The sequence below is a fragment of the Mustela nivalis genome, assembly GCF_964662115.1.
Source record: "Mustela nivalis genome assembly, chromosome: 11".
NCBI lineage: Eukaryota > Metazoa > Chordata > Mammalia > Carnivora > Mustelidae > Mustela > Mustela nivalis.
The window spans coordinates 50,526,434-50,552,946 of NC_139030.1; the positions used below are offsets into that span (position 1 = coordinate 50,526,434).

General features: G+C 42.3%; 1 protein-coding gene across 3 annotated transcripts in view; it reads left to right on the top strand.

Annotated features, from left to right (window-relative positions):
• Positions 1 to 26,513, top strand: part of STK39 (serine/threonine kinase 39) — a 298,465-nt gene that overhangs the window by 54,896 nt on the left and 217,056 nt on the right. For 2 of the 3 annotated variants that reach the window (XM_082689250.1, XM_082689249.1), the window contains exons 2-5: positions 4,482 to 4,594; positions 19,967 to 20,075; positions 23,167 to 23,308; positions 24,508 to 24,563. In XM_082689250.1, coding sequence (XP_082545376.1) covers positions 4,482 to 4,594; positions 19,967 to 20,075; positions 23,167 to 23,308; positions 24,508 to 24,563 — 420 coding nt within the window. Of the gene's footprint in view, positions 1 to 4,481; positions 4,595 to 7,298; positions 7,550 to 19,966; positions 20,076 to 23,166; positions 23,309 to 24,507; positions 24,564 to 26,513 lie in introns of those variants that run through there. The other variant, XM_082689251.1, reaches the window with a different exon arrangement.

Sequence of the window (26,513 nt, forward strand, 5' to 3'; positions counted from 1 at the left end):
ATAGAACACGTGTAGTAAGTTGGATAAAGAGAGAATTGGAGGAAGTCATCAGCTGGTCCAGAGCCATTTGTTTTGTTAATTATCTACCACCAACGAGCACATCCAAAAAGAAAGCCTGAGCAGCTTTGGACACTATGTGCTGAGAAAGGACAGGTAGGCATCATGAAGGAGTCCTTTCATGGGCTGCAAGCTAGGCAAACTCTTAAGAGAAGTTTTGGCTCGGCGCTCCTCATTTAAGGAGGCTGTAATGACAGCTTCCTTCCACTGGCCACTACTCATGTTATAGGCTGATATAATATATATTTGGTTGGTTTGTTTTTTAATTCCTAATGTTTATGAGGAGAGGCTACTGGACAGTTGACCATGTCCTAACTTGAATGTAAAGAAAAGTTCTTGTGGACTCATACGTATATTTTAAAGGATCAGCTGTTTATGGCTACATTATTCATATTGGAGGGAAAGCTGGACATAGAGAGAAGACTGACCAATAGAGGAAGGACTGAATAAATTATGGTTTGTCAACTTCATGAAATCTGTAGCATTGAAACAACAAATTGGCCAGACACCGGTTGACTTGGAGGGATTTCCCTGAGAAATAATGAGAAGTAATACTAGAGAAGAATACTAACTTCTTATTTAGTATTACTGAGAAGTAATACTAACATAAGATTTTATTTTTAAAGAATTTTTTTTAAGATTTTATTTATTCATTTGACAGACAGAGATCACAAGTAGGTAGAGAGGTAGGCAGAGAGAGAGAGAGAGAGAGGAGGAAGCAGACTCCCCACCAAGCAGAGAGCCCGATGCGGGGCTCAATCCCAGGACCCTGGGATCATGACCTGAGCTGAAGGCAGAGGCTTTAACCCACGGAGCCACCCACACGCCCAACATAAGATTTAATGCTTCCTATATACAAGGCACCATTCCACGGGCTTTCCACATATTAACCCATTTGATTCTCACAGCCCCCCTGGGAGCTCTGTGGTATTATCGCCATCATACAAATGAAGAAACTGAAGCGTCAGTGGTCGAAGAAGAGGCATTTAGTATGTGTGGCAAGGCTAGATTACAAACTCATGCAATCTGGGTAGACAGAGACTTTTTAAAGTAATTTCTAGTTTAGGTTAGATGTCAGAGTACCTTTTCAATAAGAAGTTTAGTTATAGAATCTTAATTCATAGGTATTCCAGAATTCTCTGGATGCTTTTCTTGTATTTCAGACTCTTAGACTCATTATGCTGTCTCTGACCTTAGAAATCATTTAGTCTTCCAGTTTTCAAACCTAGCCCTCCTTTTCCTCCTCTTTAAACCAACTGCATCTTCCTGTAAATAGAATGGTACTTAGTATTGACCCGGACGTACTTGGCCTTCCCTTTTTTTCCCTGGGTGGTGGTGGTGGGGGTTGTGCAAACTCTAGATAGTCTACCTCCTTAATTGTGCAAGTGCAGAAAATACATTCTAGAGAGAGAGCCTAACATTTACTGAGTTGATGTTTCCAGGGATGTAATTAGGCCTCACAGGTAGCTTGTATTATGCCCATCAAGGAAACTGAGATTTAGAGAAAAATTAGGCCCAATGCCACAGAGGAAATTGGTACCAGGATTGAAAAGATAGGGTAGAATGTTTGTTGAACCTCCTTTTCTGGGTTCTTACTAACCCAAGATTTGAGAGCTACACTGGCCAACCAGAGGCCCTTCCACTGAGCATTACCTAATCTTGCTGTTGACTTAATCAGGCAGTTGAGAACTTGTAATTTGTACGGCATTATTTACCACAGGTGATAGCGGGGTGGGGACTTAGAACACACAATGAAAGGCCTTTATATTAGTCAGCTCTGGCTGCTATAACAAAACACTCAGCGGTGGGTGTGCCTAACAACAGGCATTTACTTCTCCCAGTTGCGGAGGCTGGAAGTCCGTCCAGATCAAGGTGGTTCCCTTCCTCATCCGTAAAGCTGGGGATTGGACTTGATGGTCCTGAGGGCTTCCTGCCCCTCTGTCATTGTTCTTGATCTCCCTGGCAGTTGAGGCAAATCTTTGGGGTCAAAGCGGTGTCTCCTACATGGTCCAGTGCGTGGTTACGTGCATTCACCCTATGACAGTAACCCCAGGATGATTCTCTCTCGAGACGAGAAGCTGCCCGTTGTTCTTTAGTCAGTTCTAGTCCTTAAATAATAACAATTCTCTAGTTGTGAAGCTCTAATAAAAGACTTTCCCTCCTGCTACCTCTTTCTGTCCAGAATTCTTCTTTTTGTCTGCGTTCTTACATGTGTCTGTGGAAATCAGCAGACTTTTATAGTCAAGGATTTCCCAGACCATGGGAGGCAGCTCCTTCTTACAGGCACTTGTGTTATCCTTTCTGGGAGTTTGTTTTCATCTTCCTTGTTTTTCAGTTCCCCTGCTTTAAAAACATTGTGGGATGTGGATTAAGGATTGGGGGGTGTTGTAAGAATTGGGGGGAGATTTACAACAGGTAGAGCTGAGAACGGCTTCCCATCAGCAGCTCGTTAAAGTTGTGTGTTGATTTCTCTGCTGGACACTGGGCCCAGGGCTAACCAGCCACTTACCACTTTCCCTGCAGCTCAGTCAGTGATGGCCTCTTGTTCTGGAGACCTTGACTGGAAAGTACACTTTACTATCAGCAGGCCTCTTTGTAGTATTTGGCTCTCGTATCTAGAGCATTCTGGAGTGAATCCAGCATGCTCTGATCTGTAGGACCAAGACCGATATGGTGGGACTTGGAATAGTCGCTGATGGAAAGGCAGTGAGATTAAGGATGGGGAGGTCCTTTCAAAACCTGTTGACAATAGCACTCTTTCCTTGAACTAGAGAGTAAGGCTCACTTGAATTTTCCCTCTAGGTGGTTTCGCTTTTGTTCAAGCATGTAGGACATTTTTTTCTGTCCTTTAAGGCCAGGACAAGCGGGGAAAGGAAGCATGGGCCCTGGTGTCTGGGAAGCAGGGAAAGGCATGGAGCCTGGAGACTGGCCGGCCTGACTCAGACCCCAGCCTAGGCGCTTAGCTGCATGGGCAAATTTTCCAAGTCCCAGTGTTCTCACGTATAAAATGAGGCTAGGAACAACAAAAATGTGTAAGCTTATAATGAGAATTGCATGAGGAAGTGCCTACTGTACAGGGGGCTGTTTGTATAGGTGGATTTTCTCCTCCCTCGGTGAACACAGGTTGGACTTTCTGGAATGGGAGTCTTGAAGTTGGAGACCTGGTTTTGGAGTATAGGGTGATCTGTTTGGGACACCAGATCCGGGGGCCAGAGTGGATGTTGAGACTACAGGACAGAAGAAAGGCAGACCTTCAGCTTCAAAGACACCTACTGGGGCACCTCCTTGATGTGGGAAAGGATTGATTTGCCCTAGAAATGTCATGCCTGTCTATCACATCTGTAAGGAAAGCTAATACTGATCTCCCTTCTGTATTGCCCAAAGCTGCCCCCTCCCCCCTCTGATGCTATTAGATGACTTAATTGAGAAGTCATTCTTGAAGAAAAGCTTTAAGGAGAAAGGTACATGGTCGCGTCTGGGTCCCTTTTTGCACAATCCTGAGTACAGGCTGTTTCTCTGCTTGGCTGTCTTGCAGTGGAAAGTTTTTGATATTCGTTGCAGAAGTGGGATACCTTAACCCGGAGGTCTCTCTGCCCCCATGGAATAGAAATCGGATTAGGAGCTCTTTGTGCTCTGCCACAAATCATTACACGTCTACATTTTGCTCTTATAAAATATGGATAATGACATGACTCTGTCTCCTAGGAGTTTGAGTGCATTAGCTAAAGATCATGAAACCTTAGAAATAGGAAATTCATGTGAATACTGAGAGCTTTTGTAATTACACATTTGCATCACTTGCGTGGCATCTTTGAAAGTCGTGCTTCCAACACGAGAATCCTCAGTTGATCCCTCTTCTTCTAATGGGAGAGCACGCTCAGAAGGAATAAGCTCAAAGAGCACTCAGAGCAGATAAGCTGTCACGGCGTCTTGTGGAGACCCTGAAGTAGTTCAGGCTGGAGTGGTTTGGGTTGGGCTGAAGTGGAAGAAGAGCTTGAGATTTTTTAAGGGCACTGAAGTTAGAGAATCCTGGGAGCCCGGGATGCTCAAAGGCCTCCAGGCAGTGCTGTGCTTAGAGGCTCGTGGCCCCCGGCCCCGTGATCTCAGCCTTGTCACTTCATCAACCCCTGCTCTGGGCAGCAGTAAACGTGCTGGATCACGGTGGGCTCTTCTGGTGTGGATCGTGGCTTCTGGGGGGCGGGCACTGTTTTTATATCCCATCGAACAGTCCACTCTTTGCTGCTTCTTCCGCAGAGAATTATTTTCAGACTCAGAAGCTCTCTGAGAATGTGTTAAAAGGCAATGTTTTGAATACGTCGAGTAGAAGACTTTAAAAAAACCCAGGTATTTGTTTAGGAAGGGGGTCACGACGTAACCAGACCGTGCGCCACCTGAGAGCTGATGCTGTTTTCCTTCTGTTTCAGGCAGTGGAGCTACGGCCGTGGTTCAGGCTGCTCTCTGCAAGCCCAGGCAAGAGCGCGTGGCTATAAAACGGATCAACCTGGAAAAATGCCAGACCAGTATGGATGAACTATTAGTAAGTAAAAGTGGAGGATGCCCGCGTGTTGCTTTTCTCCACCGATGGGTGTGCAGAGACGGGCCAGAGAAGCAGGGGGGAAGAGAGAGCAAAGGCAGCTGGGTGTTCTCTCCTCTTCCAACACACGCATTTCTTGGAGAGCAGCCCACACCGCTCTTCCAGTCCCCTGATTAATGACACGGTCCCTCGCAGTTGTGTTGTATACCGTACAACTTCCGTCGCTCTGACAAGCGGGATTTTGTTCAGTCCTCATCCTTCCAGGGTGGGGCTGGTCTCAGCACAGACACTCTCTTTTGGAAAACCAGGAAACAGACCCAGTTCGATGACCTCTCAGGTCACATGCTGCTGGGCGCCGAGCTGGGCGGGAGAGCTGCAGGCCCTGCGTCCAGAGTCACGACATAAATAGGAATTACTCCCCAAGCCCTCTGTCGGTCATTTTGCCTCTCAGAAATTGCCAGATGACGTACACATTATGGTTATTCAAGATACCGTAGGGTAGCTTGCATTTGGCTAATAAGGGGAGTTTGGGTTTTTTTTTTTTTTGTACACGGCAGCTTGGACTTCTTATTCTAAATGAAGTATGTACATTACATAAATAATTGGAACTTTGACTGTGGATAGACTCTAGTTGCTTTGGTTGGTTGCAGCAACATTTGCTTTTGGCTTAACTGACTCATTATTAAATGAACAGCTTGGCAAATGGTTATTAGTTGCCCAGCAAACTGTGAAGGGTTTGAGAGTTTAATCTCATAAATATAGTTGACGTTCTGCCTGCCAATTCTCTCTCTCTCTCTCTCCTTTTTTTTTTTTTTTTTGCCTTTTGGCCACTTATTTGAGGATAATAGGAAACTGCATGGAGGAGTTAACTGATTGGTTATCCCAACCCTAATCCCAGTACAAATATTAGTCCAATCGCTCCACACAAGCTACAAAGTATAATGACATTTGGCTCCAAATGAAGAAGCCTTTTGTTGTTTTCTACATTGAGAATGGAATGTCATTAACAAGAGCTTTTTGTCTCTACTCAGAATATAGCTTTTATTTCAGGCTTAATTACAGCACACTATAGTATAAATTAAGTAGAAGGGTAAAGCTGTACTTTTCCAGATCTGTTTGGCCTTCCATTTTAAATTAGGCTCCAGGAGGCATAGATTTCTCTGGGATTGAAGCAACAGATTGCCCATTAAAACTCAGATTAAAGCAAGAGCTTCCACAATTTAGTGTTAACTAAAAAAACCAAAAAACAAAAAGCAAAAACCCAAACCCCACAAAATTTGTATACATTTAAGGCTTTTACCTTCTTCAAAATTTCAGCTGTGCTTTGCTCTTGCTGAAATGATTGCTGCGTGGTTGCTTATGATCAGAGTGACCAACAAAATTGTGCCTTTGTCATTTGACCCGTTTTGAAGGTCACTTTCCCCAAGTGGAAAAAGCACTAAACAAACTGTGGGGAGAATTGGGTCCTCCTCCTGCTGCCGACTTGTTTTCTACCTTTGGTCGAGTCACCTAACAGCACAGCACTATTTAGAAAGAGTTGGATTAGGAACTGTCTCAGATCCCTTTAGGAGTCCTCAAATTCTGTGGCTGTACTGAGTATACACTAATTTTTTTTTTTTAATTGGAGTGCCCATTTAACCATATGCTCTGTTTGCCCGTGATGGTTGTACTTGATCGTGGTACTCTATTGGAGGTCCCTTGGCTGTCCTGTTGCCAGCTGCAGAATATTTATACAGGGTCTCTGTGAGGCTGTGTGTGTGCCTTTGTTTGTAGCAATTCTGGAACCAGCCTCCTGGGCTGACGCTGTGGTCCCTGGTCTCGACAAGGCCTAAGTTGCCCCACGCCTCCATGTTCTCCCTCCGCTGGCTGTTCGTTATCGGCTGGCTGCCAGTGATGGGAGCTAATGACAGTCCTGGTGAAGGCAGCAGGGGTAGGGAGAAAGGGGTTTGGGGGAACCATTTCCTCTGTGTCCCTGGGACCAGGGACCATAACAGTGTCATTTGGATATACTCATAATTTAGGCAGAGCTGCACATGTAAGGACCTGGTTTTATGATTTGGGGCTTGGCTCATTTTTCTGAGGTTTTTGGATTTATGAGTTTGCTTATTAGCAGTTAGTTTATTTCTCTCATTCTCCCCTCCCCCCTTAATGCCCACATTGTGTTAACAGGACATAGTCTATATGTATAGTTACCTATTTTTCATTTTAAAGGTATATTGATTCCTTGCTTTGATCGTACCTTAACCTTGCACCTTTGACCTTTTGATGTCTTTGATATTTCAGAAGATGGGGGTGAGTGGTCATGGTTCTCTGGGATGTTTGTCCTTGGCAAACAGAGAGAAGTGGAGTTTACAGGACGGGCTGCCTAATGTTGCCAGGCTTCTGTGGCCCCGCTCTTGGCACATGAGGTTGTGTGGAGCAAAGTTGCTATAATCCTTTCGATTTCAAATACTGCTGCTTCTCGCACTTTTATTATCTCGCTGGGATCACATTTTGGCAGTGTTTGGACATCCGGTATCCTAATAATCCTTTAATTCCATGTCTGTGCGTGCGCGCATGCGTGCGTTACGTACAGGTCAGTGCTCGCGTCGTTTCACAATCTGTGCCATGGGTTAACTGGAAGCCATTGTTCCTGTAAGAAACAGTGGCCACTGGAGTCCTTATCTTGTGCAGCGTTGTGTCATAGAAGTCACAGTTGTCGACGGTTTGCTTGCTGGTGGGACATTGGCCTCCCCTGCCAAACTTGTGTTACCTACCTCCCACTTCCTTCTCTCTGCCACGTCCCTACCCCCTTGCTCCCGCCCCCCAGTAAGGTAGGATTGACACTCACAGGCCTCTTGTGATGGCCCAGAGCAGTTCTGGACAGCTGTCCCTGGACTTTGCTGCTCCATAGTGCAAATCCTGTCAGTGTCTGTGGTCACAGGGGGTTTACTTCATGTTGGCTGAAGAAGCATTCAGGTGCTCATGATTTATTTATTTTTTTTCTTTCTTCCTTCCTTCCTTCCTTTCTTTCTTTTTAAAATATTTTTTATTCATTTGACAGACAGAGATCCCAAGTAGGCAGAAAGGCAGGCAGAGAGAGAGAGAGAGAGAGTCTGATGCGGGGCTTGATCCCAGGACCCTGAGATCATGACCTGAGCCGAAGGCAGAAGCTTAACCCTCTGAGCCACCCAGGCGCCCCGTGGTCATGATTTCTGAAGCAAAGTGATAATTACAGGCTTGGTGTCTCTGAGAATGAAGGGAGAAAAAGAAACATTCAGTGAAATCACTGGTGCTAAATAAGTGGTAATTTAAATAAAAAAAAAAATTTTTTTTTTTTAAACCATTGAAAGGGGTACTGTGATATTCCTCAGTGACAATTTGGTTCCAGATCTAATACACATTTAGTAATATATCTGGTAAATATTTAATGAGTTTCTACACTGCTGTGCTCAGGCCTGTAAGAAGGGTCTGTTCTGGGAGTATATATCAGAGGACAAAGCAAATAGGCTTGCTAAAAATTCATCTTAATAGCAATTAGAAAACCCTAGAACAAATGTTTTTCTTGGCATTACATGAAGATCATTTAGTTAACTTCATTCTTTTTCTAGGCATTTAAAAAAATTTTCATAGATGTATTAGAATTTGGCTTTTAACTACATCCCAAACTCTCTAGGTATGACGATTTGGTGGTTAGTTTTCCAAGAGTCAAGGGATGTTCCTGGCATGTTCTATATTCCTGACCATTCCTACCTAGATGCTTTGATAATTTCCGAGATATGTTAATCCCACATTTTTTAATCCCACTGTGGTGTAGATGACTATAACAGGCTTAACCCTCTCTAGGAGACATTTATAGCTTCAAAACAGAGCTTGTTAACTGCATGGCTATTAAACCCTACAAAATGCTAGCCACTGAACTAGACGATGGGAAAACAAAGTAAATTGTTCCTTTTTGGGGAGCCCGGGGACTGGTCAATGAGTTTCTTCATTCTTATGTTGCGTTGGTGAGCATTTTGAGCTATGGATTCTTTCTGCACTTTTTCTCTCTATTTATCTAGAAATGGTTTAACAGATTCTCTAACATGCATTCCATTGAGGTAGTTCTTGCTTTTCAATAGGAATTCCAGACTTGCTTAAACAGGTCCTAACCACTGTCATGCTGGCGAGTATATTATATGTGAAGATGGCCTTGAGGTTTCTTGAAAGAGCTTAATTCTCTGGTTTGTGGTCAGCCTCAGAGGTTAGGGATGTGCTGCTCAAGGGCCCTCTCACTTCCCTTAAAATTCCATTTCACGGGGAAAGAAATCATCCACTTTTTTGAAGTCATCTTTCAGTCTCTATTTCCAGGTGACAGTGATTTCCATAAATGTGACATAGTCGTCTTTCCCTTTATTTATCCTAAGACCCACTTTTTCCAACCTTCAAGAACTCTTCTTAAAACTTTTACCAAGGGATTGACGGACATTTTGGTTCATCACCTTACTTGACTTTATGGTTCTTAGACTTTAGCCATAGCCTTCTCAATGTTTTTTTCTCTAGACTCAGGTTCTCATATTTTTAGTCTGTGTTTGGCACCAGTCACAGAAAACTCTGTAGCATTTTCTCATTCCTTCATAAACATCAGCGTGGCTAAAACTTTAATTCCCAGGGGCAGGAGTGCTGTGTGTGTAGGAGAAACCTTGGCCTTGGGGCCACACGAAGCACTTGTTTCTTCAAGAAAGAAAAAAAAAAAAAAGGCAAAATAAATAAATAAATAAAAAAGACCAGTTAAGTGATTTCAGTGTAAAACAATATATAATGATCATTACAATGTTTTAATATATAACAGGTTACAAATGTGAGCAAAATCATTTCAACAAACAATGGCTACACATGGTTGCTGAAACTTGTGATAGAGGGAAAATGGCTTCCTGGGTCAGAGGGCCTGTGTTCTTCACGTGGATCATGGTCTTGAGAGGAGTTGGTTTCACCTTTGGCCCTTTGTATCCTCATTTGTTCAATAAAGAATTCTGCTTGAGGGCAAAACTTATTTTCAGTCCCAAAGTTCTATGGTTCTGAGTATTTAAAAATTAATTCTTTAGGGCACCTGGGTGGCTCAGTGGGTTAAGCTGCTGCCTTTGGCTCAGGTCATGATCTCAGGGTCCTGGGATCGAGTCCCCTATCGGGCTTTCTGCTCAGCAGGGGGCCTGCTTCCCTTCCTCTCTATCTGCCTGCCTCTGTCTACTTGTGTTCTCTGTTTGTCAAATAAATAAATAAAATCTTTAAAAAAAAATTAATTCTTTAAGGAAATTCCTTTTAATAATCCTTTGAACAAAAACACTGATTGGTAGCAAGTTATGCATCATAATTCAGGAGAGGATCAAGTCACACCACTATTAGAGTATAGCAATAACAATCCAGTGTAAATGCATACGTTTAGGTACTCAAGTGTGTCATCTGCCTACCCCAGGTACATAACGAAAGAGTTTCTGTCTCCAGCTGGAAAAAATCTGACATCTGCCCTTCTCTTCCTATATCATCTTTATGAGGATATTTTGCTGTGTTTCACTAACTGTGTTTGTAGATAACTCAAGAGTTTACTTCCCTCAGAACAAAGCCACTGCCTTTGCTTTTTGCTACAGTGTTATTTTATTATTTCTTATTTCTCTTGACCTGCTGTTCCCTCTCTAGTCATCTCTCCCTTTCTTCCTACTTTCCTTCCTTGTGTTTAGAGGAACCAAATTAGCTGTGATTTGTAGGTTATTTTGGAGAATAAAGCTCTAGGTATTTATTTTACCTAATGGTCGTTTGGGAGAATAGTTTAATTATCTCCTAATAGTTTCATTATCTGACATAGGCTTCTCTTATACTTTTAAAATGAAACTATAATATAATATAATATAAGGCCTCTGAGGACTTATTTTCACTAGCAGGGTTCCCCCCTTTTAATTGAGTTTTTAAAAATTCAAAAAACATTTTTTGTATTGTTTTTCCTAATCTCTGTAATTGTGTTGATACTTTTGTAAGCCTTGTTTATTGCAGAAAAACAATTATACCAGGTTGAAGATGTCAACTTAAAAAGCTTGAAGCTATAATGTGTGCTCTCTTTATTATAGAAATGAAAATATTTTTCCATGCTTTTTGAACAAAAGAAATTTCTAATCAGTAAGTTAATTATTCATATCCCAGCTCATTTATCATATATGGTAACAAATAGCATTTGGCTGTTTCTCATAGGATCTTTTATACCAAGGGTATAGCATTTAAAACAAGCCAACTTCACTGACTGTGATATTATTTTGAGCATTTCAGGTCACCAACATTAAATTTCATACTGCTGTGTTTGTCCCTTGCCACTATTTATTTATTTGACAGAGAGCCACAAATTATTTTTGTAGAATTTGGTGTTTAACAAAGTATAGTCCAACTGAAGGCAGAATTAGGAATGAAAAATTTTTAGACATTTTGAAAACATAAATTTTTAAGAAATTAGAGAAAGGCTATTATGTATGCAAAACTATTTTTATAGCTCTAAAATTACATTAGCTTGGAAATATGTATGATTTGATCACAGAAAACATTTTTCATTTTGGAACCTCAAACTTAAAAGTCATAGTGGATTCGGATAATAAATGGCACTAATTGAATTTACTTTTCAGTGTTTTTATACATTTGTTAGAAATGGCTTGCTAAAATAGTTAACACCTCACTTTTTTCCCAAAGAGTAAACAGAAATGAATATTGCAGGGACACACGTTTCTGGCCTACATGTTCAGTAACAAAGAGACCCAGCACATACTCATTTTCAGAGTAGGAGAAAATGGGGAAAAACACGCCGATATCGAATATGACTTCAGTTACATATTGTTTACTTTTTTACACCTCACTTTTGCCGTGCACATGGACTTCTGGAAAATGTTGTTGGCCTGGGTTGAGACAGATGATTTTGTTCTTTCCTCTGTTATCTTCTTTATTTTGGCTTGGTTATTTCCACAATTAATTAGCTGCTGTGGAAACAGAAGGACTGTGGAATCCTGGGGGTGAAGGTCGGAGAGTGTCCGGCAGGGCTCCCCCTGCCCCTGCAGGAGGGCTCTTCCCTGGCAGAGACCCAGGCTGATGACAGTAGTCGTGTTCCTCCTCCCAGCTCCCTGCCCCCGGTGTGGGACAGGGGACACCACAGAAAATAAAAAGACGTGTTTGACCTCACATTCTCATCGTTGGGTGATGAAGCCAAATAGAGCAGCTGTGCTGAGAGTTGGCCTGGAGGTTTCCAGCAACATCCGTTGGCTGATGAGAAAATTTCTTCCTCCTTCTGTTTTTAATGAAGTCTTCAACTTTACTTTTTCCAGTGCTCCCAATTGTAGTCCATCAAAAGACCAAATAGCAGTTATTGATAGCTGAATCTGATTCGGATCCCAGGAGGGCCAACGGGAAATCTTCTAGAGCCCATAGGGCATCCTTATTCCTGTTTGCTGAAGAACTTTGCAGCCAACTCTGGAAGAAATTGGCTCCTCCCTATTTGGGTTTTTCTTATAGAATTTCAGCATCAGCAATTTTATTCTCTGAGTTATTTTCCCCTCCTTGTTTCTTTTGAAGAAAAGAAATGGATCAGTGGCTTCTTACACTTCCCAGCAAGATTCTTCCATTTCCTTTGGACAGTTTTTGGGGAATGCCCATCTTTGTGACATCATCACCAAGCCGTAGTAGGCCCAGGGATGTACGCTCTATTCCGTCAGCAAACTGACACTTACCATTGTGATTATCCTGCTGATTTCGAGACATTTTCCTGCCCTCCAACTCCCATGACACTCTACCTTTTACAACCGCTCTCTCTAGTTTTAAATACTTCTCTATGTATGCTGATTAAGGCTCTCACAAATTTAGGCTCCCTTTCTCCTATTTTTTAACGATATTTCCCCATCTTCTAAATATCTAGACTTCCCATTTCTTTTCTTTTCTTTTTTTAAAGATTTTATTTATTTATTTGACAGACAGATCACAAGTCGACAGAGAGGCAGGCAGGGACAGAGAGAGGAGGAAGCAGGCTCCCCGCTGAGCAGAGAGCCCGATGCAGGGCTCGATCCCAGGATGCTTGGATCATGATCTGAGCTGAAGGCAGAGGCTTAACCCACTGAGCCACCCAGGGACCCCTAGACTTCCCATTTCTAATCCTGCCTTCAATGGACTGTACTTGGATAAAACAAGTCATAGGAAAGCAACCACAAAACTAAATGGCAAGGAACATTGGTTGATTCGTTGGTAAGGTGTATAAGTCGAAATATTTGACTTCTTCTGTCTTGAGGAGGTTTCTCCCTCTTGATAATCTTATTCCAAAAGAGGCAAGAGTTTGCTGCACATAAGATGTATAATTTATTTATAATTAAAATGCCTCCTAATGACATTTTCAGGATTGAAAATGACAGTCCAAAGAAATCCATCTCTCTTATAAGAACTTTGTCAGTCTTCCATTTCGTGGCTGACATTTGGTATCATTGAGGCTTATGGTTTTGATTTTTGTTTTAATTCTGCCACTTACAGTATTGGGCTATTTATGAATAGGGATTAGGTTACCCTTCATTATGATGCTGATGTTATGGAATTGCAAGCTGAGAATAGCTTTCTAAAAGTGTTTTTTTTTTTTTTTTAAAAGATTTTATTTATTTATTTGACAGAGATCACAAGTAGGCACAGAGGAAGGCGGAGAGAGAGAGGAGGAAGCAGGCTCCCTGCTGAGCGGACCCTGGGATCATGACCTGAGCTAAAGGCAGAGGCTTAACCCACTGAGCCACCCAGGCGCCCCACTGAAAATGTTTTTATTTAACACGGTTATCCTCATCATTTAAATAATTCTTTAAATGCCAGCAGGATGTTTGCATACATTTTAAAGATGTATCTGGTTATCTCTTGCATTTGGAAATTGCAACTCTTGATAAATACAGTAGTATTTATAAATCACACATATTTTTTCCTTTTTAGATTAAGTTTCAGCGTGGCTGTGTGCCTTTCTCTCAGCGTTTCAGTGAAGGAATGACGCATCTCTCAGCCCTGAGCTCGAAAACAGTGGTTCTCAACTTTGGCCAAACATTAGACTCACCTGGGAGCTTTTGAAAGATTTGACTCCCAGCCTGTTCTCCTAAATCAATTTATACCAGCATCTCTGGGGCTGGGATCCACTGTGGTTTTTGTTTGTTTGTTTTTTGTTTTTTGTTTTTTTAAAGCTCCCCAGGTGACTTCAATGCACAAGCAAGGTTGAAAACCACTGCTGGAGAATAAAGTTACAAATGGCATCTCCTCAGATTTAACCACAAGTGATGTTGAAGGTTGAGAGGTTTAATTCCTAACTAAAGCCCAGGAGGGTATTTTGCCACTGATATTAGATAAAAAAGAATCTATTTAGGATTTACATAAGCTGTGAAAATATGCTAATTTGGTTAAGTATAGTCGAATATTTTGAATTCAGAAGCTATTGAAACTGTTTCCTTTCCCTAATGAAATTTCTTTCCTGTCAGTGCTTTGTGAATCTCTCCTCGTTTTAGGGACAAAAGAAACTAGGCTTGAACTTTTCCTCATTCATAGATCTCCAAACTTTTTTCTTTGCTCTGTGATTTTTTACTTTTATTTTTTAAAGATTTTATTTGTTAAGTAACCGCTACACCCCCGGTGTGGGGCTGGAACTTAGGACTCTGAGATCAAGAGTTGCAGGCTCTTCCTACCTAACCATCCAGGCAGCCCTGTGCCTTGTGTTTTGAACCCTTTGCATAAGGGTATGGTTAGACTTCTTATCCCAGAAGGGTTTGAGACAGTGTATCATCATCGCACCTGAAATATGACAGGGTGGGATAAATTTAATACAGGGTGAAATACTTAGGAGAACCCCAGGTGGAGACAACTAGAGTCAGAAATAAAGCCACAAGTTCATGGCCTAGTGACAGGTACACACGTTGCAGAAGCTCTTAGAGCCAGCAGGATGCACAGGTGCCTTCTGTGATGTTTCCGTAGGAAAAGGTGAGCGCTACTGCCCTTGGCTGTCTCTGCCACTTTGAATCTTAGTCAGTAACTGAGGACACTTGAGAGAGAGAAATGAACCTGTCACCCTCGAAGAAGGGACTGAGACAAGGAGAGCCTGGCTTCTAGCATTTGTGTTATGTGCTAGGCATTTTGCATAGCTCTTATTTCACTTCTTTCACAAAAATCCCATGCAAATGTCATTAGTAATCTCCTTTTACTAAAGGAGGCTGCGGCTACGAGATAACCTGTGCGGGTAATGGGGCTGGCCAGTGGCTCAGCCACACTTCCCAGCCAGCCTTCCTGGTCTTTGAGTGTAGCCCTTTAAGTGGCTTCTGCTGGGTCCCACCCCTGTTAATCCCAGTTCTTGCTTGTCTGCTACTATTTGTAGGAGAAACTTTTTAAAAAGGTTTTTTTTTGGTGGTGGTAGGGGGAACAGAGGCCGTATAGAAGTATTAGAAAATATCTACCAACATATTTAAGCGCACTTTATTTTAATTTTTTCAGTTTTTGCTTTTTTGGTAGGTTTTTTTTTTTTTTTTTTTTCCCTCCCAAGCAATCCGATTTCCAGGATATTCTATGGTAGGAAACTCTGTGTTGTTTGTGTCTCTGCGCCCCGCCCCCAGCCTCCCAAGCCTGGGGTATCCCACACGAGAGGCCTGTGGCATGCCCAGGTCGGGCAAATTTGGCCCGGCTGGCCCAGCAGCGGTGTGTGGGTGTCCCTGGTGGATCTGTCTTCTGCCCACTCGCCTCCCAGTGGAGGGATGCTGCTGTGGCTGCCGCTTGAGTTCTGGCAGATGGGAAGGACTTTCTCTTGCTCTCCCGTTTTAGGCCCGTTTTCCCACTCCTGTGAAATTTCATTTGTGATGTGTTTCAAAAGAAGCTGCCTGAGCAGATCCAGCTTCTCACAGGGGAGATTAAATCCTGAGTCCTAGCTCGGTTGGGCTCTTGATGATGTGTCTGTCTCACTTCATGAGACTTCTGAGGGGGAGTGACTGTGTTCTAGTCCTTGACTGTAGTTTTGGCAAGTGTATTGCCTGGACTGCAGAGTTCTTTGAAGTTCTTCTGACTTTGACTTCCCATCTTTCCCTCCCTTTGAATTTTTACCCTTTCCAGTAGTTGTGAAATTCAAACCGCTTTAATAAGAGTCTCTCTTCTTTCTGTCTTTGCTTCCTACCCCATTCTTTGGTCACACACAGCTAGGTGGTGTCTCTGGGCTCAGCTCCCCGACTCTGGCGGGGACCCCATCACCTTCTCAGCCACCAATGGAGATCCTTCCTTTCGTGCATCCTCCAACAAAGTGGGGAATTTACATTTACAGGAGAAACTTGTTTTTTTGGTCAGCGTTCTACAGTACTTTGCCACTCAGAGTCTGGTTTTTGGACCTAAAGGTTCAGTATTGTTCGCTGATAGAAATGCAGAATCTCAGGCCCCACCCCAGACTGACTGGGTCAGAATCTGCATTTTCACACAGCCCAGGTGATCAGTGTTAAGTTTGAGAAGCATTGCTTCAAATCTTGCATCTGTGGATTATGTCCTAGTTAAAGAAATAGAATAACAGAACCCATTTGTTCTGTAGAAAGAACTGGATAAATCTTTTTTTTTTTTTTTTAAATCATGCCCATTTATTCATCTTTGGGCAATACTTTTGTCATTTTTAGGGATAGGGAGAAATGAATATGTTTGGAAATAAATGGCTTTGCCTATGTTGTGAGTGAAGTTAAGGCATTGGAAAAAGCTTGGATAATTTCACTGATAAGACTGTTACCAAGGAAGGATTCAAATAGCAGGTATCATTATTATTTTGAAAAGAAATGGAAAATGTAGTTCTGTGGAAAGAACATTTAATTCAATAAATATTTCTATTTTCAAAATATAAAATATAAAAAATAATATGCATATGCAGTTAATCAACTCAGGCTGCTATAAGAAAAATTCCGGGGCACCTGGGTGGCTCAGTGGGTTAAAACCTCTGCCTTCTGCTTGGGTCGTGATCTCAGGGTCTTGGGATTGAGCCCCACATTGGTCTCTCTGCTCCGCAGGGAGCCTGCTTCCTCTTCTCTCTTTGCCTGCCTCTCTGCCTACTTGTGATCTCTATCAAATAAATAAAATCTTCAAAAAAATAAAAGAAAAAGAAAAATTCCATAGATCTGGTGGCTTATAAACAGCAGAAATGTATTTCTTACAGTTCTGGAGGCCGGAAGTCCAAAATCAGGATGCTGGCATGGTCTGGTGGGGGTCTTCTTCCGGCATAGACTTCTCTGTGCTTCTTCGTGTGGCAGAAAGAGCAAGCTCATTCCTTGGGATCTCCTTTATAATGGCACAATCTCATTCATGAGGGCTCCATCATTAAGACCCAGTCACCTCTCAAAGGCCCCATTTCCTCATACCATCAGCTTACAGAATTTGCAGGGGGCACGAACATTCAGACCACAGTGGAGATATAAATATATACAGTAAAAATTTGCATTCTCTCTAAGACTGCTAAACAAAAGGCTTATATATAAACTGAAGTAAAGGTTAGATAGGCAGGCAGAACACCTCATTCTTTCTTCTTTAAGTGTATTTCTACACTGTTTGTGAAAATGCTATTTATCATGGGGGATCAGTGATTGCACAGGTCATACGCTGAGGCAGAGTGGCTGGGCTCTCTCCCTAAGGTAGGTTCCATCTTGGCTTTAAGCATTAGAGGCTCTACTGCATGGAGAGGCTTGTGCAGGAAATTAGATCGTGTAGAACTAGGGACATGGACCCCCTGCCCAGGCAGTGAAGAGGGACAGTGAGGGTACATGGAAGGAGAATGTGGGTTAAGGGTGGTCAGACCTATGCAAGTCTGGCCTGAGGTTTCCCACCTCTTTTTCCATCTGCTCTTATGTTGCTCCTTGGGCTATATTAGAAGGGGCAGCATCTATGCCCCCCACCTCCTTTTTAAAAAAGATTTTATTTATTTATTTGAAAGAGAGAGAGAGAGTGTGTGTGTGTGAGTCTGAGCAGGGGGAGGGGCAGAGGGAGAGGCGTACTCCCCACTGAGCAGGGAACCTGACTCGGGGCTCAGTCCCAGAGTTCTGAGATCATGACCTGAGCTGAAGGCAGACACTTAACTGACTGAGCCTCCCAGGTGCCCCTGTATCCCTCTCCCCTTTTTTCATTTAAATCCTCAGGACCTGTAAATGTCCAGCTAGTACCTCTTTGACTCCAAATTTCAAAGTATTAGAATTTGATAAGTTGTATCCACAGGTTACTTAAAGAGTTTCTTCCTAGGTTAATTAAAATAGGTTTTTTTTTTCTCTCCCTGCCTCTATCCTCTATCCGTCTCCCCCTGTTCTTCCTTTTCCCCTCTCTCCCCCGACCCTGCACACCAGTGCTCCCACACATACATGTGTGTACCCTCCCCACCACCACACACACACACACACACACACACACACACACAGTTTGCTCACTGCAATGTTGGAGACCTGATACTCTGGGTAGAAAGTGATACCGGACATCTACATGGTAAGCACATGAAAACCTGTTTTTCCAGACTCTGCCCCAATTTTGCTTCCGTGCAGAAGAATTTCCTTTCATATAGGCATTGATTATTCATTGGTTACTTATTGTTCACTTTGATTAATGATTTAACAGTTTGGAGTTAGAAAGCTAGACAAGCATTCATTTGCATCGGACGTAAAATGGCGGGAAGGCAGAGCACGCATACTTTCAGGAAACATTGTCTTTTCTGTGAGCGAGGGGGGCATCTGTATAGAGAGGCCCCTAACTAATGCTTCAGGCCTCCCAAGTGAACCGTCCGTCCCCACAGTGAGCAGCTGGTCATGACTTCGGCTAGGACTGGTCTGAGCATCGTTCCATTTCTCCTTCAGAGGCATCTTGTGGTATCAAAACCTAACACCAGAAACAGATGGAAACTGGCCCTTAGGTTTCAGCTCTTGTTCAAAGGATAGGAGTAGCTGAGTTGAAGTGTGTCAGACTGAGAAAACCTGTAATTAGTTAAATTAGGGAAATGATGAAGGGAAAGTGTTGCTATATAATGAAGATGGAAAACTTAGTGATTCTCTTCTCTATTTGTCCTTGGTAAAAGACACTTGTAACACACATACAAACCTTAGTACATATGTTTATATACGTCATGGTATTTTGGCCAAGTTATCTGACATCTAGGGTTTTGGCTATTTGAGTATCAGGTAGGACTGGATATGCAAAGATCGCAGCTCCAGTTGGAATATTCTGGCCAGGAAATTAGATGTGAATTCAAAGTTAACTAGATGCTCATTATTGAAAATATCTGTAAGATGCATAAATACTTTTCTTTCATCATAAATACATAATAGCATAAATAATGTTTCTTTGATGACATGTCATTTTTTGTGGCTTTTGGACAGCACCTTGAAAGCCAGTTAGGCTGGTCTGGTGCCTTTGATCAAGGGTTAGCATTTGACTGAAGCTTTATAGGAGAAATCTGGCAATAACTTAAAATGACACATCAAAACCAAGGGGAACTTGAGTATCTCAGGAAAATGTGGTTTATTGAAGTAGCCTATTTGTGTGATTTCAGAACTTTATTGTTTTATGTCTCTGTATGAAAGCTTATTTCTCTTTAGTAGTAGTGTTTCCTGCACTGTGACACACAAAGCATTATTTAACTGTATTGCTAATATGGATTCAACTATGACAATTTATCTACTACAGGACTTCTCAGAGCCTTTGACAGTACCAATATTCCCTGTGACCGTTTTAGAGGGGGATATAGGACTTGACATTTCCCAAGCTTCTCACTTTGCAGGTCTCCTTCCCTTTTTTGTTTTTGTTTTTTCTTGATGGACTATCAACCATGAAATGCACTTTAGACCATTATGCTCTAGATTTTCATATGTATTTGCTCATTTGCAACATCACAGAAGTCCTGAGAGATAGAAATAGTTTTGGATGAGGGAGGAGCTAAGGCCCACAGGAGTTGAGGCTGGCTGTGGGACCCAGTCCCTAAGGACTCACTGGGTCTTGTCTCTCTCCATCGAGGCCTTCAGTGCAGGTAGAAGGTACTCAGTCCTATGTGGCAGGGCTCTCTGCCGCATATTTGGGGGTGATCTGGGTGATAGGCCCTTTGGAACTTTTTCTGTCCTGTTCTGCAGGTCCACAGTGGCTCTCTGGTTTCTCAGTCCACAGGGTTCTATGATCTCCTATGGAGGCCTGTCTCAATTCCAGCATATTGATGATGAGGGTGAATTCGTTAGTTCTCATGTAACTTTGTTGAGCTAAAGGGTTAGGTAGCTCCCCAGGTATGCTTTTAAGTAGAAAAGGTGCCCAGGTTCTCAGGTGTGGTTTCCCTTCTCTTTCGTTTCCTGATTTTTACCCCATGGTACTATGTCATGTTTTTTGCTTTTTTGTTTTTTTTGTTTTTTGTTTTTATAGAAAGAAATTCAAGCCATGAGTCAGTGCAGCCATCCCAATGTAGTGACCTATTACACCTCTTTTGTGGTAAAAGATGAACTTTGGCTGGTCATGAAATTACTAAGTGGAGGTAAGTAGGTTTTGTTATTTGCTTGTTCTTGTTCTTTTTTTCCTTTTGTGCGAGCCAGCCTATTGAATAAGACCTTAAATTTGGTCCCCTCCCTTTTGTATTTAAAACGATTTGCTTGTTTATCATTTACCTAGAGAATAAAGCCCAGATTTCACTGCCTCAACTATCTGTGCCCTTTTACACCTGGACTCCGTGGTGTGGGGTGGGGGGGCTCCCTACGCACATTCTGCGGCCACTGTTTCCCCACCTCAGGGGCACGGCTCCGCGGACCTAGATGTCTGTCCTTCCTTCCCCAGGGGCTGAAGTCTGAAGGGGTCACGTGCTCTCTGCAGCCTCCCCACTCTCTTCAGAAATGTTAACCCGTTCTTCCTCTTTAAATTCTTTTTTTTAATATCATTCAAGTCCTTACCACATTGCAGTGTAATGAATTCTTCTGGTGCCGTTCATTCCGAGTCCGTGATAAGGGAACCGTTCTAGAGCTGGGCTCTCCAGTTTCTACCAGGCACGTGGGGTCCTCAAATCCTTGATGCGGGGCTGGTGTTCCTGAGGCACCGATTTTCTATTCCGTTTTAATCAGCTTCCATTTAAATAACTGCAGATGACCTGTGGCTGCGGTGTTGGACAGTGCTGATGTAGGACTGGCGGGGGGAGCGCGAGTTCTCCTGTGCTTCTCAGTTCCTGAACCCGGCACCCAGTGGGGGCTCATAAATACTGCTTCAGGTGAAATGGAGAAGAACTTTCCGCATGCTAACTTACTGACTGGTGGTGTTCTTCCGAAGTGGCACCATTTCCATCCTATATCTGCCTTTGAAAAGGCAGAGGAACTTTCCTTCTGGCCTCAGGTCACTGAAGTTATGAAAGCCACTGACAATTTACCTTACAAGGCACTTCAACAGTCCCATATTTTTTCTTTTAATCTTTTAACCTCACTATTTGATAGAGAATGGTAATGAGAACCATCAACTTTCTTGAACACTTCCTCTCTGGCTAGATCCAACTCAAGGCCATTTACCTACCTTGTTTCATTGAATCTGGACAGCATCCTTGAATGGCAGATGTCGCCATCCCAGCCTTTCAGAAAGTTCCCCAAAGCTGAGGAGAGTTAGGCAGCTCGCCCAAGGTCACCTACATAGGAGTTGTTAGCATTGGAAAGAAGTGGTGCTAGGTCCTGTTGACTTAAAAGCTATGCGATGCTGCAAGAATTATCACCTTCATTTTACAAACACGGAAATGGAAGTTTAGAGAGCCCAAGTGGTTTTCTTTGTAACACCCAGCAAACCCCCACCTCTCACTTCTTCTGCATCTTTCCCACAAATGAAGTATGGTTTAGGAGCAGAGGAGAATGTTCTGCAGTGCCTGGATGAAGCCCAGACTGGTACTGCAGACTTAATATTGTAGAGCCCATTTTAATCTGCAGACCTAGTTCCAGGGAAGGCTGACTGGGGTGGGGAGGGGGCATCTTATTATTATTATTTTTTTTAATTAAAAAAAAAAAAAAAAAAAAACTCTTGGATCCAGCAGAGGCCCAGAACCAAGCAGACAAAAATGCTGTAATTGCCTTGGGTCTGCTAGTGCAGGTCTCCACAGGGAGCCTGGGAGAGTGGCTTCCGGGTCTGTTCCCAGTCTCGTCAATCCTATTAGTCATTGTTTCCTTGAGTGCCTACTTTGGTTTTTAATTAAACATGAAAAGAAAGAAATGAGGGGAAAAAAGAAAAAGGCTGCCAGTTGGAGCCAGACTTCAGTGTCTTGAGTGTCCGGACTGCCCCTGGGGTCTGTGAGGCTCCTGTTTTGGTAGGAAGATGACTTTCACTGAGCCTCTTCTTGCGGGGTAACAGCCCCCCACCCCCACTCGGTGGAGACCAAAAAGTTCTGATGACCAGGGACTGTGGGCATCCCCAAGCTGAGGATTTTACTTCCTGTGTTTGTTTTGATCCCAATTAACCTTTTATAAGCTTGAAGATATCCCCTAATCCCTTGACTGAGGACTTGAAAGAAAATGTCATTGTCTTTTTAAAAGAATCCAATTCAGTCAGTCTCCCCGGGGTTGTACAGGTTTTAAACGGGTTCCCACAGGTCCCAGAGACCTGGGCAAATTTGGACTCTTGCTCATTTTACTTTCAGCAGGCCAGGAACATATATACACCTGGTAGGGTATATCCTCACGAGATAAAAATGAAACATTTTTTGGAAGTCTTGTTTTCTAGATTATTAACACATTTTAGGATCAATGAATAAGTAGATGCTTCTCTGAGGGGGAATATGCATTTGTTTTCTTTTACAATATTTTATCACATTAAATCTCTTCATGAGGAGCAGGCAGCTAGTCTAGTGTAGTAATACCCGATGGGGAAACTCAATTCTCTCAGTTAATCATAGGGAGCCTGCAGCCAGATTCAGGTCCTGAGGTAAGCCATTTGTTAACTCTTCAGAAATGTTGAACCCCCAGGTAATGATGGCTTTTAAAATGACCAGGAGGTTTGGAATATTAATTCATATGTGTTGAAACATGAACTCACAGTGCCAAGGATACTAATTTGTTTATGGTAAGAAAGTACTGTGTATTTATTTCATGAGGAAAGTCAGCTCATTAGCCATCAAGTAAATGAAAATGAAGATTGCCTAGAGTCACGGAAGGGAAACTCCTGGTTATAAGATGGGGTCCAGCGGCAACATACTTTCCCCCCCTCCCACCTATGTTCTAGATGTCCAGGAAGATCGGAACTTCTCCCTCTTGTTAGTTCATGGCTGTTTGCTCCCTCGGCCTTTTCCTCCTTTGTTTTTCACTTCAAACATTTCGAACCCTATTTTGAGCCTGTCACCAGTTGTGTGTATGTGTAGGAGAAAGGAATTACCCTGAGATGACCCTGAATAGTCTTGTGGCTCCTAACCCAGAATTCTTCTCACGTCGGAAATGTTCTCACAGACTTGGATATAGGGTTTCTGGTCTGGGGCCATCATGCAGCTGTATGCTTTGGGGGGAATTGTGTGAAATTAAACATTGTGACACTTCCACTTAATTTTCTGAATAGTGGAGCCCAGTTTAGAAAGCTAACGAAGATGCTTACACAAAGTTTTCACTTCTTCTGTCTAGGCTCCATGTTGGATATCATAAAATACATCGTCAACAGAGGGGAGCATAAGAATGGAGTTCTGGAAGAGGCAATAATAGCAACAATTCTTAAAGAGGTTTTGGAAGGCTTAGACTATCTACACAGAAATGGTCAGATTCACAGGTAGGATTTCTGCAAAGATATTTAAATTCAGCCATTTATATCTTTCGCTCTAGCTTGTAAAGGATATTAAGGAAACATGTATTACAGGTAGGTATCAACATTATTTCCAAGTTATGCCGAATAGATGTGGAAAAAGTACTGAAGAAAGAAGCCGGTGAATACATTTTGATAAAATATATTAGTATCCTCAGGATTGGCTTATCTGCTCTCACTGAAATAGAAGCAGAATATAAAAAGTACCGAGTGAACTCATTAAAAAAAATCAGTTAACATGCTCTTCTTGAAGTAGGATCAATTGAACAGGATAGCATCTCTGCCTTTCTAATGTAGGCAGAACTGTTCCAGACATTGTAATATGTTCATTACTTTTGGCATGGTGGTGTGAAGAAAGGAGGGGGAACTAATTTCATCTTCTTTTGTGCCATGAAATGCTAATTTTTTTCAATAGTCAAACAGCCAAGAATGTGAGTGTTTGATGTTTCAAAAGGGTTCCTGTTACTTGGGCCCTTAGGAATAGCTGCAAGTAAATAACCATTTATTGGTAACACTGACATTGTAGTTCTTCTGCCTTGAGCACTATGTGGCTTATATGTTTAAGGATATCTACCATGTGTTTCAGTAGTTAGAAAAAAAAAATCACCTTAGATATCAAACTTGTCAATTGTCATTTTTCTTTTGAAGTGTTAAGACTTTTGTATGGTAAAGAAATATAGAATATTGTAATTAGCAATTTATAATGAGTATCTCCCTAAAGGAGAGACTGATCCAATCCATTGCTTAAGAAGCTAGTGGGATTAATTTGGAATCGCACCACAGACATATTTGAGTGGAAGTAGAACAGCTTTACCTAGAATTATCAGCTTTTATTCTCTATAAAATGATAGCATGGTGAGTTAATGGGCGATCTCTAACTCTGTAACATAAAGAATGTACTCACTAGTGATTTAATTCAATTTGGATAATGATTCCTATAAAATATTTGTTACTAAAATCCTTACCATCTCCCAGGAGCAAAGTATAAAATCACGATTCATCCCTGTTACTCCAAAAATCTGTGATATAATTTTAATATTTATAAAATGTTAATTATGTAAAACAGCTACATTGTATGATATGTTTTTAACTATCTCTGAATGAATTAATGCAATATAATGTCTGTGTTCCATAATTCATTCTCCATTTTTTTTTTCTTCTAATAGGGATTTGAAAGCCGGTAATATTCTTCTGGGTGAGGATGGCTCGGTACAAATAGCAGGTAAAGCTGATATAAATAAAAATTCTTCTGACAGAAATATTACAGTTTCAAGGAATATCATTATTATCATTTCAAAGAATATCATTCATTATCATTCCAAATAAATAATAAGTGAATGAATAAATGAATGAATGAATAAATGCCTGTAATCTATTTTAAGAATGCATCTGGGGGCGCCTGGGTGACTCAGTGGGTTAAATCCTCTGCCTTCAGCTCAGGTCATGATCTCAGGGTCCTGGGATTGAGCCCCGCATTGGGCTCTTTGCTCAGCAGGGAGCCTGCTTCCTCCTCTCTCTCTCTGCCTGCCTCTCTGCCTACTTGTGATCTCTGTCAAATAAATAAATAAAATCATTAAAAAAAAAAAAAGAATGTATCTGGGCTGCCCTGTTCAAGAATGTTTGGGTCTGGGGCAGAACATTTTTTCCAATTATTATTATTTTTTAAGAGTTATTGATTTATTTTAGAGAGAGAGAGAGTGGGGGAGGGGCAGTGGGAAAGGAGAGAGAAACTCAAGAGGACTCCCCACTGAGTGTGGAGCCCACTATGTGGGACTCAATCTCATGATGCGGAGATCATGACTTGAGCTAAAACCAAGAGTTGGACACTTTACCAATTGAGCCACCCAGGCACCCCTCCTTTTTCTCCCTATTATTTTGATAAATTTTGGCTAGATCATCCAATAAACAGCTATTTTAGAACATGGCCTTTTGATAAAGACAATTTTACTCTCAGTTGTATTTTTTCTACCTTTCATGTTAAATAAAGGTGATATTTATATGATTGCAAGAAAAGTACTTTTGAGAGTTTTTCTGACAAGTTCGAAAGTTAAAACACTGCACCTTCTATTAGTTTAAGCCCTCCGATTTCTGAAGAGGTGCCTGGAAGCATTGTGAGCCCTTAAAGCGTATGGGTCATTCTGGTCCTGCACCTGCACGTGCATGGCTGTCCTCGGCAGTCAGCGTGCAGGTGCGGTGTGTGTCTGTACAGTGAACGCACTAGACAGGTAGCCTCTGTGTGCAGACCTTCTCATTGTGTTGTTGTGCTGAGAGTAACTGCAAAGGCCTGGGATAATCTGTAGCCGTATCTGTATCCACTCTTTTCTTTCCCTCCATGTCCAGGTGGGCTTGCCTCCACCATCCTCTCAGCCATCTCTGCTTTTTGCATTTTCGACGGCACAGTCCTTTCTTGGCCTGCACTGTGCCCGTCATTGCAGGGCGTTGAGCCCTCTGGCTTCCAGGCGCTGAATGTTCCTAGCAACACGTCCTAGCAGCGTCCTTGGCATGACTCCCTCACGTGGCCTGTGTTGTTGAAGAGCACGAAGCTCGCCCCAGGCTTTCATCAGCCTGTCTGCTGCTCTCTGAGTTGGAGCTGGAAGAGTCTCTCTTCCAGGATTTAGGGTTTAGGGCCTTTGCCCATCAAGTTCTTAGAGCAGAGTCGATCACAGTCCTTGGGTCTAGTCTTATTTCTAGACAAATGCAAGGATCTGGGGTATTATTAGAAATGCGAGAGCTCAGCAGAAAACAAACACACCCCCAGCACAAAGGATAAGCCTTGAGTCATCTCTTTGATTCATTGTTTGTCCCTCTCTAGATGCCAGAGAACCTGTCAGGTGATGCCTCGCCCGTATGACAGGCAGAGTGCTGACCTTGGGCTCTGTATTGAGTTGGGTACATTCAAGGGGACTTTTATTGACTTCCCTTTAAAGGAGAGAAAAATATTTTAAAGACATAAAAGGAAAACGGGAGGGTTTGTTTCAAATCAAATGTTTTTTCCCTAGAAAACTAATAATGAAAGTGTTATCCTTTATTTTTCCTCTCTTTGAAAAGATACATTGAGACAAATGCAGTCATTGGCTTGAGACCACTGTGGAGACACTATGTATCAGTTAAACACAAGGCCTTGGAATCAAACAGGCCTGGTTTCAGAACCACTGAGCAGTGTGGGAGGTGG